Genomic DNA, 14,855 nt, shown 5'->3' on the forward strand with positions numbered 1-14,855 from the left:
TCCTCGGATGCTGCCTGACCTGCTGTGCTTTTCCAGCACCACTCTAATCCAGACTCTGATTTCCAGCATCTGCAGTCATTGTTTTTACCTACAGTATTTATATGGTTAGTTCCGTTCCTGATCAATGGTGACTCCCAGTGCGTTGATGGTGGCAAATCAGCCATGCTAAGGGGAGATGTTTATATTCACTCTTGTTGGAGATGGTCATTGCCTGGCATTTAAATGATAAGTAACATTCTCACTGCACATAAATCCAAGCCGGAATATAGTTGACTTTGTTTGTGTGCACAAACTGCTTCAGTACCTAAATGAGTTATGAATGGTACTGAATATTGTGCAATCATCAGTGAACATTCCCATTTTTGATCTTCTGATGGAAGGTCATTGATGAAGGATCTGAAGATGATTGAGCTGCAGCAATGTCCTATAGATGACTGATCTCCACAACTGCAACTGTCTTCGATTTTGCATGATGTTACTTCAAGCAATTTTCTTTCTGATTCCCATTGACGTATATTTTTCAGGGCTTTAAGATGTCAGATATGGTCATATGCTACCTTGTTGCCAAGTGCAGTCACTCTCACTTTACCGCTAGGATTCAGCTATCTTGTTCATGTTTTCACCAAGGCTGTTGTGAGTTCAGGAACTGAGTCAGGAACCCAAACTGAGAGTCAGTGAGCAGATTATTGCTAATGAAGTTCTACGTGCTAGTACTGTTGCCCAAACTTCCATCTCTTTGTAGATGATTAAGAGATGACTCAAGGGGCAGGAACTGGCTAGATAGGAATTGTCGACAAGACATACCCAGCCACTTTCCATATTGTTGGGTGATATTCTAGCTGTATCGAAACAACTTGGCAGCTTGTTGAGGAAATCGATTCTTCAAAACAAAAGCCAGGATATTGACTAGCTCCACAGCATTTGCGGTATGCACTGTCTTCAACCATTTGTTGATATTATTTGGACTGAATTGAATTGGTTGAAGACTGGTATCTGTAATACTGGGGATATCAGGAGGAGGCAGAGATGAATTATCCACTCAGCACTGTGGCTGTAAAAGGCTGCACATACTTCAATGTTGTCTTTTGTACTGCCACGCTGGACTCTACATTATAGGGGATCGATAGGTTTGTCAAACTCCACCTCCTGTTAGTTGTTTAATTGTCCACCACCATTCACAAGTGGAAATGGTAGGACTGCAGAACTTTGACTGAGCCGTTGGTTGTGGAATCATTCAGTTTGGCCTTTTCTGTGCTGCTTCTGCTGATTGACATACAAATGGTCCTTTGCTATAGCTTTATTAAGTTGGTACCTCATTCTTCTAAACTCTTTGTTGCACCAGGGTTGATCCCCTGACTTGATGGTAAATGTGACTTAGGGAATATGGCAAACAATGAGGTTACAGATTGTGATTGAATGCAATTCTCGTGATGGCTCATAATGTCTCGTAGATGTCCAAATCTGATTAGATTAGATTACAAGATTACATTACAGTGTGGAAACAGGCCCTTCGGCCCAACAAGTCCATACCGCCCCGCCGAAGCGCAACCCCTTACATTTACCCCTTACCTAATACTACGGGCAATTTAGCATGGCCAATTCACCTGACCTGCACATCTTTGTCCTGTGGGAGGAAACCGGAGCACCCGGAGGAAACCCACGCAGACACAGGGAGAACGTGCAAACTCCACACAGTCAGTCGCCTGAGGTGGGAATTGAACCCGGGTCTCAGGCGCTGTGAGGCAGCAGTGCTAACCAGTGTGCCACCGTGCTGCCCACTATTCTGTTCTGAATCTTTCCCTTTTAACATGATGTTGAGCTTGATGAGAGTACTCTTAGTGATTTTGAGTCATCAACGAGTTTATTTACAATACTTGCAGCCCTTCATCCAATCCACTGATATTAATTGTAAATAACAAGCTGCTAAGTGAGGGCTGTGGCTGCATTCCTAAAAGTTACAAATTTAAATGAATAACTTGAAGTGAAAGATAGGTTTCTATAGAAAAACTTTAAGTTGCAATGCTGTACCTTGCTAAATTCCAACATTGGTAAGACTATTTGTACATGGACGCAATGGAATACACTGCCAAATCCAAAGACACAGAGCTCTCTGAGAAAATCTTGCAACAGTCCTTGGAAGAGGACAAGCAGGAATATTTTGCTTCCTGCTCACTGACATGCTGTGATTTGTTACTGCCAGATGTTTCTTCAGCTGTTGTGGAGGCATAACATCATGGATTTTGCAATGTCATATTTTATTCAAGTTATGAGGAAAAATCTTAGTAAAGTAAGTGAACGTTTGAAAAAGCATAATTTTTTTGAGAAGCCTTTGCACCGCTGTCAATTATGTGCAGTTTGACTTGTCAATAAATAAAATTGATTGATTCCTTAAATGTTACTGCAGAAATTGCATCTACAAAGAGAGCTCACCATTTGGAAAGTTTCAGATTACCAGGCATTATATCCAACAGCTAGGAGGTTATGATAGAGCTTTTTAGAACATTGCTTAAGCCACAACCGAAATGCGTCCGTCCAGGCGATGAAGTAAGACGACAGAGACCAAAGTTGTTTTACTTGGAGCAGAGAAGTCTCCGGGGGACCTGATTGAAGTTTACAAAATTGAGGCATAAAGTCTATAGCAATTGTAATGAGGTCAGTCAAGTGGATCTCAATGAACTTTACTTCCCTGTTTGGGACTGTTAACCTGATCCAATCAGGGTGTCCTGGCTGTCAGATGTAAACAGGAGTGTCAGGAGTTCTGCTCACTCTAGGAATTGGTTCTTTGCTAGCTAGGTCAGTCTCAAGTACTATGCACCTGTAGATAAAGGGTGACTTGGTGATGGGGTACCAGCCTTCATGGAGTTATTTCACGGTCAATAGCAATAAACATTTTCCTTTGGAAAGATCAATTACTAGGGGTATATAGAGTCATAGAGTCATAGAGATGTACAGCATGGAAACAAACCCTTCGGTCCAACCCGTCCATGCCGACCAGATATCCCAATCCAATCTAGTCCAACCTGCCAGCACCCAGCCCATATCCCTCCAAACCCTTCCTATTCATATACCCATCCAAATGCCTCTTAAATGTTGCAATTGTACCAGCCTCCACCACATCCTCTGGCAGGTCATTCCATACACGTACCACCCTCTGCGTGAAAAAGTTGCCCTTTAGGTCTCTTTTATATCTTTCCCCTCTCACCCTAAACCTATGCCCTCTAGTTCTGGACTCCCTGACCGCAGGGAAAAGACTTTGTCTATTTATCCTATCCATGCCCCTCATAATTTTGTAAATCTCTATAAGGTCACCCCTCAGCCTCCGACGCTCCAGGGAAAACAGCCCCAGCCTGTTCAGCCTCTCCCTATAGCTCAAATCCTTCAACCCTGGCAACATCCATGTAAATCTTTTCAGAACCCTTTCAAATTTCACAACATCCTTCTGTTAGGAAGGAGACCAGATTTGCACACAGTGTTCCAAAAGTGGCTTAACTAATGTCCTGTGGGGCTGCAACATGCCCTCCCAACTCCTGTACTCAATGCTCTGACCAATAAAGGAAAGTACCAAATGCCTTCTTCACTATCCTATTTACCTGTGACTCCACTTTCAAGGAGCTATGAACCTGCACTCCAAGGTTTCTTTGTTCAGCAACACTTCCCAGGTCGTTATCATTAAGTGTATAAGTCTTGCCCTGACACTTAGGTTTTGGGGGTTTCTTGCCCAGCTGATGGCTATTAACTCATGTTCACTTGGTGGCTTTAAGTGCTTATGCTGGCTTTGTGTTTTAGGTATTATTCCTATTGACACTCTAGGCTTTGGGCATTTTGCCTTCATATCACCACTTCGCAATCTGTTCAGTCACTTTGTTGGAGTGCTGCCAATCAGGATTTGATATGAAATCACAATATTAGGACAAGTAACCTCAAGTTTCATCTTTAAGGTGTGTCTTACAAGAAAATGATGCAGGGTGGAATTCACACTTAAGATTAGGGAGCTGAATGGCTGCCAATGGTAGATTGAAGCAAAATGTGTTGCAAAAGAGATTAGAATTGGAGATTTGTAGAACTTTAGAGAGGGAGGAATAAAGCAACCTCGTTACAATTTCTATTTTACCCAGTGACTGAAAATTGAGAACAGGACAGTTTAGCAGTTTCAAGTTGTAAACTGGGTTCATTAACAAATTGATACAGATTTTTATATATCTCCATTGAGATAAGCAACTGACTTCAAACCTTTCGGCTCTGCAGTTTTTTTTATTCAATCCAATTCAAGCAGGAAAATTGCCTGACTGTCCTAGGTGTAACATTTTTTCAACTGGTTCAAAGGAACTAGCAGAAGCTTTGTGTCTACCAGTGATAATTACAACATTTACAAGGCCTCTGGGTGGGTATATAAGTAGGAAGGATTTAAAGGGACATGGGCCAAGTATTGGCAAATTGGACCAGGTCAGATTGGGCTGTCTGATTGGTGCAGACAAGTTGGACGGAGGGTCTGTTTCCAGACATGGATGTTGCCAGGGTTGAAGGATTTGAGCTATAGGGAGAGGCTGAACAGGCTGGGGCTGTTTTCCCTGGAGCGTCGGAGGCTGAGGGGTGACCTTATAGAGATTTACAAAATTATGTAGCTCTTATGGCAAGTGTTTTTTTAAATGTTTAAAACTTATTTTGTGTTTTTGAAAGAAAAATGGAGCTTTAAGCTTTTGGGGGAGGGGATACGTAGACTACCAAAACAAACGGAGGTAATAGCATTGCAGTGCAGCTGTTTAGGTAATGACACCCAGAGTGGGACAAGAAGGGACCGAGTGTGTAAACACAAAAAAACACAGCGAATAGGGTCAAAAGGGGAAAACAAATGGTAAAAAGACCAAATTAATGGCTCTTAAATGTGTATAATATTTGGAACAAGATAAACGAACTAAAGACAAAATTCGAGGTGAATGGGTATGATCTTATAGCCATTATACAGGCATGATTACAAAAGGGTCAATGCTGGGATATACACATTCAGGGACAAGTGAGCTTTTGAAGGGCCCTGCAAAAAGGAAAGGTTGGTTTGGCAGCTTTATTAGTACAGTATGGAATAAGTATGATAACAAGAAATGATCTTGGATCTGAAGATATAGAATCTATATAGGTGGAGATAGGAAATAATAAAGGGAAGAATACACTGGTATACTAGAATATAGCACCCCAACAGTAGGTATATGCAGGATGAGGGCATGTCAAAAAGATACTATATTAATCAAAGATGACTTCAATCTTCATGTAGATTTGGAAAATCAAATTTGCAGAGGTAACCACAAGGAAGAAATACAGAGATTATTTGGAACTCGAAACAATATGTTGCGGATCCAACCAGGGATCAGGCTGTTTTGGATCTGATATGCTGTAATGAGGCAGTTTAATAAATGATCTCAGAGTTAAAGATTGCCTATAAATCCGTGACCATAATATGACAAATTTCGCATTCAGTTACAAAGGAATGAGGCAGAGCTGGCTTGCTTGAATTTGAAAAGGAGTTCAATAGAAAGAATGTTTGGTAGATGCTTATTATTAACTGTTACAGCCACTACAGTACTAAGTAAATTCCACTTGCTAACCAATCCGCACACTCATGTCACAGCATAAATGTTGTTTTCCCTTTATTTTGGTGGTACTTGTGAATTGTCCTGATGAAAGCAAGACACAAAATTAAGTGGCATTGTAGACAATGTAGATGATAATATAAAAATTACAAGTGTGAGGTTATCCATTTTGAACCGAAAAAGGATAAATCCGGGTACTTTCTAGATAGTATGAAGTTAATTACAGTGAATTTCCAAAAGGATTTGGTGATTCAAATGCATAAATCTTTAAAATGTCATAAACAGATGTAAAAAAAATCAGTAAAGCTAATGTAATATTGGTGTTTATATATAGAGGACTGGAGTACAAGGATGCAAATTTTATGCTGTAGTTGTACAAAACCCAGGATAGACCCCACTTGGAGTACTGCGAAAAGATTTGAGGACCACACCTTAGAAAGGATATACTAGCCTTGGAGAGAATACAATGTAGATTTATGAGCATAAATCTCATGAAATAAATTATAGAGTCATAGTCATACAATAAGAAACAGAGCATGTGGTCCAACCAGTCCATGCTGACTATAATCTCAAACTAAACTAGTCCCACCTCCCTTTGCTTGATCCCTATCTCTCCAAACATTTTTTATTCATGTACTCATCTAAATGTTTTTAAACATTGTAATTGTAACCACATCCACCACTTCCTTGAGCAGTTTATTCCACACATAGACCTTTCACTGTGTAAAAAAAATTGCTCCTTGTGTCTTTTAAAAGTCTTTCTTCTCTCACCTTAAAAATATTTCCCCCCCCCCAGATTTGAAATCCCCCACCCTCAGGAAAAAGACATCTGCCATTCAGCTTATATATACACCCCATGATTTTACAAATCTCTCAGGCTTATGAGGAGACAGTATTCAAATTAGGCCTGTTTTCTCTAGAATTTAGAAGTTTAAGATGTCATCTGATCAAAGTCTTCAAGTTACTAAGAGGAAAAGACAGGATAGATAGGGAAAACCTATTTCCAGTGGTTGGGGATTCTAGATCTAGGGATCATAGTCTGAGAATTAGGGCCAGACTTTTCAGGAGAGATATTAGAAAGCACTTCTACACACAAAAGGGTGGGAAAGGATTGGAACTCTCTTCTATAAATGGCAGTGGATGCTGGGTCAGTTGTTAATCTTAAATCTAAGATAGATTTTTTTTGTTAAGCAAGGTTATTAAGAGATATGGGCCAAAGGCAGGTGTGTGGAGTTAGGCCACAGATCAGCCATGATCTTATTGGCTGGTATAATAGGTTCAAGGAGCTGAATGGCTTGCTGCTGTTCCTATGATCCTACAAAAATCTACAATAGAATGTGCCTTTTTACAGCATTCAGGAGTGTAAGGTGTTGGATCTTTTTCCTTTTTGTATTTAACCAGTTTGCCTTAAATACTGTTCACTTCAATAAGTTCATTTGGTAACAGATCTGACAACCCTCTGCGTAAGGGGGTTTCTCCCAAATTTCTTATTGGATTTGTTAGCGAAATGTACCCTTAAATTTGAATTCTTCCACAAGTAAAAGCATTGTTTTCCATGTCCACCATATCTGGTCCCTATGTGATTTTAAAGACCTCTATCAGGTCACCTCTTAGTCTTGACTATTCTAGAGAAAACTTGGAAGAAATGTAGACCAAAGTCTGCCCTACTCGAAGAAGTGGAGGAAAGAAACCATATGAAAACTTTTAAGAATTTTCAAAGATTATATAAAATACAATAGGCAAAGGATAGGGGAGTGGAGAGATGGTTCATTCACAGATCTGACACAGACAACACTGGTCAACTAGCCAACTCGTGTACTGAGAAATATGTACGTAAATTTTAATCAGAAGGTAAGAACATGGATTACAGTGTTGTCCATTGATGACAATGTTCAGTTACAAAATAACTCTGTAGGTGACTGTTGAGGTACAGTGGTAGTGTCCCTCCTCTGAGGCAGGTTCGCATCCCACCTACTCCAGAGATTTTTAGTAACAGTCTGATCCAACTGGTTGATTAGGAAAATATTTACAAGGTCATCCTTTGATTTCAAACAGGAATATGCCACTTGAACATTATTTCACACTTTTCATCACTCATCTGAACAAGTCCAAACTGATGTTGTACGTTTTGCCCTCTTTCAGCATAATGATAAGCTGTTGTGCAGCGATAGTTAGTGGCATCCTATCACCAGATGTTGCTGCTACTCTCTGAAACTAAATACAAATAAACTGGTTTTATTTGCCAGTGGATTCATTCGGGGAGATTTTGCTCCTTGCATTTTTCCCACTGATGATAATTAGACAGGGTCATTAAATCCCTGTACCCACCCCCTCCCCCCCAAACAAGTAGCAGCACTACTTATCTTTCTTTAATTGGTGCTGGCTGAACAACATCAAATTGCATTTATATAGTTCTTTTAATATATAACCATGTTTCGTGTCACTTTACAGGAGGCATGACACCAAGGTATATAAAAGATATTAAGGCAGATGGCCAAAAACTTGATCAAAGAAGTTGGTTTGAGGAAATATCTTTAAGACGGATAGAGCAGTGGAGAGTTTTAGGAAGAAAATTCAGGAGCTTGAAGGCCATGACCTGGCTTAAAAAAAAACCCCCAGAAAACAAGGTCCACACATGTAAGGCTTTGTAAACTGTTAGTTTCTCATCACTGATTCAGATTGGCAGCTCAATGATAAAAGGTAAAAACAATGACTGCAGATGCTGGAAACCAGAGTCTAGATTAGAATGACAATTACTGCTGTTAAAAATTTGGAGTGGAAATTAAAATATATTTCCCAATATTTCTCACGTTCCAGTTGGTACCCTGACTCTTAATGTTATGGAATTGACAATTAGCAGGTGTACTGGAGCATGCCACATCTTCTTCTTTGATTTCCAAAATCTCATCTCCCCCGTCTGCCCCCTTGTGGCATTTCGATCTTTTCTGTTTCCACTGAGAATGAGCCAAGAACAGAAATGGAAGTTGTAATCTTTAATAGTCTGACAGCTATGAATGCTGAACTGAGTGTTGTTACGGAATGTGCTCTGTGCTAGAAACCAGCAGCCTTGGGATGTGTTCCAGAAATACTTCAATCAGTTCGAAGTGGAAAGAGGACATGAAAGAACTAAAGCCTGCTGTCAGAAGAAAATAGCACTGTGAAGCTTGTTACCATGGTGTGAATCAATCATCAAAAATGAATTTAGCCCGCGAGGTGATGTGACTGAATTATTCAAAAGGCAACTTCAAATAAGGTTAAAACTTACAGAATCATATCGGTGCATTGACTGTACCTTTGGGAAATCAGCTATACACAGTGGATGGCTGATCTCGTACAATCAACTTTAATCTGCATCAGAAATTTGTAGACTTCTGCCTGTCTTCTCATGCTAAAAATACTTTGGCAGCCTTTACATTACATAGTGAGGAATTAAGTGTGGTGCTGGAAAAGCACAGCAGGTCAGGCAGCAAGAGAACCGATGTTTCAGGCATAAGCCCTTCATCAGGAATGAGCAGTTCTCCTGCTCCTCGGATGCTGCCCGACCTGCTGTGCTTTTCCAGCACCACACCTTTTGACTCTGATCTTCAGCATCTGCAGTCTTCACTGTCTCCTAGTGGGGAATTAAGGCCAACGACGTCCTCCACAATGCTTTCAAAAAGAAACTCCACATCCCAATATATTACCAGTTGCCAGCAAGCCTCATCTACAGCTGAGGCTGGCTCAAAACATGGAGTTGTGTGTGTCAGAGGGATCAAGACAGGGGACTCTGAATGCTGGGAGCTCTGAGTTTTCTGGCCTCAGTGGGTCTGGCACTGGTTGTGAGATGAGGGAAATGAAAAGTGAATGCAGATCCTACCATGGAGGGCAAGTAAGTGCTTACCATGTAAACTCACCCAAATTTGATGTCTCTATCAATTTTTCAGCCCTCCCTAAATCGAGGTGCCCTGTGGCCTCCTGGCTCAGCACACTGCCCACCAAAAGTTCTACATAAAGTCAATGTTGTTATATTCACAGTAATGACTTCAGTCCTCAGGAGTAACTTACAGGTGTGGAATTGCCATGCACATAATTCAGTTTCCCCAATATTGACTCCTTTACGGGGACAGATGGGCCAGTAGCAATATGAGCTGCCTTGGCAGGAGACACTACAGGAACAGCAAGCTACTACCCAGCTATATTCCTGCAGGGAATGGAGTAAAGGTCAAAGTAATTACAACTTCCTTATTATCATCTTAAGCAAGTAAGCTATGAACTGCAATTGAGGATAGGGATAAAATTGTGTGGTTCAACTGTGAGGCTGTAGTACCTGCTGACTTATACAGAGTGGGAATGAAGGCTGTTAGCCCCATGGCTGTAGTCAAAGTCCTGCTCGCTAGCTATTAAAATCGTGATTTCTATTTTTGTATTCAACTGTTATATAAATCTGTCTCACTGTCCTAATTTTCTACTCATTTGCAATGGACATGAAATCCTGAATCATCAAAAAAGTACTTAGCATCAATGAATGAAATCTCCCACAAACTGTTAGAGATTTCCTATTCTCCCCAGTGTTTAAGTTTTGTGTTCGGTTTCAGACATAATGAGGGCCCAGCTGGCCTTATGTATAAATAACCTGTGACTCAAGCAGTTTTAATTGATTAAGCTGTCAATCCTTTCAATTATTCTCTTACATTTAATTCCTTCACGCTTTAGATATTCAGTGATACTGGTTAGTATTCATGGATATTAACTAGCTACCTGACAAAGGAGCAGGGCTCCCAAAGCTAGTATTCCAAATAAACCTGTTGGACTGTAACTTGGTATTATGCAACTTTTACCATCACTGCTAGGTAGTGTTACATTCACTTTTCTTGCAGGGATCTGCTAATTGGAATTAGGTGAGTTGAGAGCTCCTGGTTTGTATTATACCACTCCAGCTCTAATTCAACCAGTGACCTCTCTTCATAATACTAGGACTTGGGTTTATGGGTTACCTTCAGCCCCATAAAAAGCCATTTCCCCTTTGGTGTGCCTCCTACAGCAGGGCTTTCAATGTAGTAAACTCATAAGGAGCAGTATTGTCTGCACATTTTCTAGTCCACTTTTCTGCCATCACAACATTTGTGGTAATTGGAGTGCAATGCAAGCTCATATAATTTGGATACAAGAAAGACAGTTTTTCTAAATAGTTACATACACCAGGTTGTAAGTTTGCTCACTGAGCTGGTAGCTTTGTTCTCAGACGTTTTGTCACCATACTAGGTAACATTATCAGTGAGGCTCCGGTGAACCTGAGCTATAAATCTTCACCAAAATCTCAGTTACATACATGAATTGGAGAAAATCCATGCACAAAAATGATTGAATGCTAGTGAAAAGCAGTTGATGAGGCCTGTGGAATGTTTTGCGGGGAAGGAAGCCACTCATTAGTTATCATCAGGGCTTCCATTCCTTTCAAAGATGGGTGCCCACTCTGAGAAATTTCCAGCCCATTGCCAGTCTGGTGGAACATCCTCAATTGACCAAATTGCCTATTCCTGTTCTTCCTTGCAAAAACTGAGGTTATGGTCTTATTCTTCTCTCTTTGTTTTCCTTTGTGTTAGAGGAGACTCTCGATCTCTGGAATTATTCCTATGTACTGGCCACCAAAGCACTGAGCTTTCCAACTCACCTGATAGGATGGGTCATTGCTAAGGAAGGTGGATGGGAATCTTACCCTGTAGTCTCACTATGACAACGATGAGGTCTCAGCAATCTATCCCAGGTCCTCTAGTCAGCAACCCTTACATTTTTGAGAGCAGATAATTGGAAGAATAAGTTATTACATGCATGGTTTACTTTTTATTTTAAAATAAGAGGCTATTGGCTGTTGAAATTGTGCAATAACATGGGGAGATGATGGCCTAGTAGTATTATCTAGAGTAAATCCAGAGTCCCGGCTAATGTTCCAGGTCCAAATCCCACCACGGCAGATGGTAGAATTTGAATTAAATGAAAGAAATATGGAATTAAGAATCTAATGCTGACTATGAATCAATTGTCAGGGACAAAAGAAAGCCCTTTAGGAAAGAAAAGTGCCATCCTTACCTGGTCAGACCTACATGTGACTCCAGACCCACAGCAATGTAGTTGACCCTCAACTTCAATTAGGGATGGGCAATAAATGCCATCCTAGCCCCTAATGCCCTCATTCTGTGAATGAACACAAAGAAAAAGCATTCCTTTGTGTTGGTGTGGATTACAACTGGGGTAGACCTTCCTTTTGGATCACTAGTAGCCAATTTAGTAACCTTTTATTCCAATTCAGAAGGCAGTTAAGAGTATTCACATGGGTTTTTATTCAGAAAAAAATATGGCTGACTGAAAAATACTACTTTTCCTTTCCAAAGGACATGACAGATGGGACTTAATTTAGATAAATGTGAGGTGCTGCATTTTGGAAAATCAGAGCAGGACCTATAACTTAATGGTAAGGTTTTAAGTGGATTAAATTGGATTTCCGACAATGCGGAAACAGGCCATTTGGTCCTACAAGTCCACACCAACCCTCCAAAGAGTAACCTATCCAGACCCAGACTCAAAAAGCAGACAACCTGCAATTCCTGATGAAGGGCTTTTGCTCAAAACGTTGACTGTCCTACTCCTCAGATGCTGCCTGACCACCTGTGTTTTTACAGCAACTGAGGTCCTGGGGAATGTTGCTGAACAAGGAGTGCAGGTTCATAGTTCCTTGAAAGTGGAGTTGCAGGTAGACAGGATAATGAAAAAGACCTTTGGTAAGCTTGCCTTTATTGGTCAGTGCAATGAATATGAGAGTTTGGAGGTCATGTTGTGGCTGTACAGGACATTGGTTTGGCCACTTTTGCAATACTGCGTGCAATTCTGGTCTCTCTGTAAGTGAAGGGAGTGAAGGGTTCAGAAAAGATTTACAAGGATGTTGCCAGGGTTAGAGGATTTGAGCTATAGGAAAAGGCTGAATAAGTTGGGGCTACTTTTCCTGGCACATCGGAGGCTAAGGAGTGACCTTATAGAAGTTTATAAAATCATTAGGGGCATGGATAGGGTGAATAGTCAAGGTCTTTTCCTGGGACTGGAGGAGATCAAAACAAGAAGGCATAGGTTTAAGGTGAGAGGAGAAAGATTTAAAAGGGACCTACGATGCAATTTTTAACGTGTATGGAATGAGCTGCCAGAGGAAATGGTGGAGGCTGGCACAATTACAACATTTAAAAGGTATCTGGATGGGTATATGATTAGGAAGGGTTTAGAGGGATATGCGCCAATGCTGGCAAATGGGACTGGATTAATTTAGGATATCTGGTCGGCATGGACGAGTTGGATTGAAGGGTCTGTTTCTGTGCTGTAAAATTCTACGACTTTACAATCCTGTTGGAGTGCCTGTACTTATTCATCTTACAACCTGCCTATGCTGACTTATGAGCTTTAATTTTCCAACCCTTCCTTTTCAGGCAGTGATGTTGGGTCTGTGCCTACTGGACGAGCTCCAGCCAGTTCCGTTGCATCAGGACGCAGACCACCAGAGTCGCAAATGGCAGCAGGTAGTGAACATGGTGAAAGTGAGAGTCAGGGCGGGTACAGTGGTGACATGGAGAGTGACACCAATAGGAGCCCAGGAGGTTAGTGAAACAATTAAAAATTGAAGGTGTTTGATTTCTCTTGAACTTCCTGCAGTATATTGCTATTCTCTTTCTCTCATGCTTACTTTCCTCTGCTTCTGTGTCTGTTAACTTTTTATCCTTTTGCCCGTTCTCTCAATTCTTTTCTTTAATCTGCACTCACAGCATTCTATCTCTCGCTAGCTTTATTTTCAGACAGCTTTGTGTGTATAATTGACTGAACATTAATTATGTGATAATCTTCTCATATCCTCATCAAATGGCATGTTGTTTCTGTGGAACATGAATGACGCACATTAGCTTTTAAGAGACTGCCTTCACAGATTAATGCTGTTTTCAGCATTATACTATACCATAGAGAACGTTAACTGCAACACGATTTGAATTATTCAAAGGCACTTCAGAAGTGATTTATGTATTTTTTCAAGATTGTGCAACCTACAATCCTCAATAAAAAAAGGGATCAATACCTGTGGATGATATTCCTCTGAATTACTCTGGCAAATGTGGTCCCATTTACAGTCCTTTATTGGGATTTCTTAGCGGCACGGTGGCACAGTGGTTAGCACTGCTGCCTCACAGCGCCAGAGACCCGGGTTCAGTTCCCGCCTCAGACGGCTGACTGTGTGGAGTTTGCACGTTCTCCCCGTGTCTGCGTGGGTTTCCTCCGGGTGCTCCGGTTTCCTCCCACAGTCCTAAGATGTGCAGGTCAGGTGAATTGGCCATGCTAAATTGCCCGTAGTGTTAGGTAAGGGGTACATGTAGGGGTATGGGTGGGTTGCGCTTCGGCGGGGCGGTGTGGACTTGTTGGGCCAAAGGGCCTGTTTCCACACTGTGAGTAATCTAATCTAATCTAATTATCTATCCCAGGGGTGGTTAAACTTTGCACATGGTGAGGGACTGGGGCTAAAGCAATAAATTGATACTTTAAATTAGAAGACAATAGAAATAACCATTAAAAAGGGCTAAGCATAAAAAAAAGCCAAGTTTTGCCTTTTTGGTCAACAGCTAGAGAGCCAAGATTCAGTTCCAATTGATGATCACTATAGAAGGGTGCAGTGACTGAGGCCAAGCTCAGGAATTAGATTTAACTAGCACTCACCTTGGATTGCTTGCCTTGTACAAACCTCATGCTGGCCTTGGCAGAATTCACATTAAAAGAAAGGTTAGAACTGAGTTGACCTTTAGCCCGGGGTTCCCTGCTCTTCCTCTCCCATACTTCTATTCCTTGCCCATTTTTACTCCTCTCCCCATGCCCCTCCCTTTTAGCTCTGACCCCTCTCACTCTTTCTCTTATTCTGTCCCTTTTGACTTCAAGAAAATGATCCAGGGCGTGTCCTGTCTTTCTGGGGATACTTGAATGAAATTTGGGAAAAGGTGATTCCTTTTGTAAAAATGAAATGAAATAAAAATTAATGGCAGCCTACCATTCCATTCCAACCTTTTACCCTCACAGCCAAGCTCACAGTTTCACTCTGCCATCTGACTCCCATTGCCTTTTTACTGTGATGTGACTGTCATATCCTTCCTCCCTGAGCCACAGTCTCCCTGAAAGTTTCCTTGGTTTGGACAAGTTGAGTAAGTAGGCAAATGCATGGCAGCTGCATAATAGTGTGGATAACTGTGACATTATCCACTTTGGTAGCAAAAATACAAA

General features: G+C 41.1%; 1 protein-coding gene across 5 annotated transcripts in view; it reads left to right on the forward strand.

Moving 5' to 3' along the window:
• Positions 1-14,855, forward strand: part of LOC122562579 (rabphilin-3A-like) — a 239,783-nt gene that overhangs the window by 174,588 nt on the left and 50,340 nt on the right. For all 5 annotated transcript variants that reach the window (XM_043715534.1, XM_043715537.1, XM_043715533.1 and 2 more), the window contains one exon: positions 13,031-13,198. In XM_043715534.1, coding sequence (XP_043571469.1) covers positions 13,031-13,198 — 168 coding nt within the window. The remainder of the gene's footprint in view (positions 1-13,030; positions 13,199-14,855) is intronic.

The sequence above is a fragment of the Chiloscyllium plagiosum genome, chromosome 25 (genome assembly GCF_004010195.1).
Source record: "Chiloscyllium plagiosum isolate BGI_BamShark_2017 chromosome 25, ASM401019v2, whole genome shotgun sequence".
Taxonomy (NCBI): Eukaryota; Metazoa; Chordata; class Chondrichthyes; order Orectolobiformes; family Hemiscylliidae; genus Chiloscyllium; species Chiloscyllium plagiosum.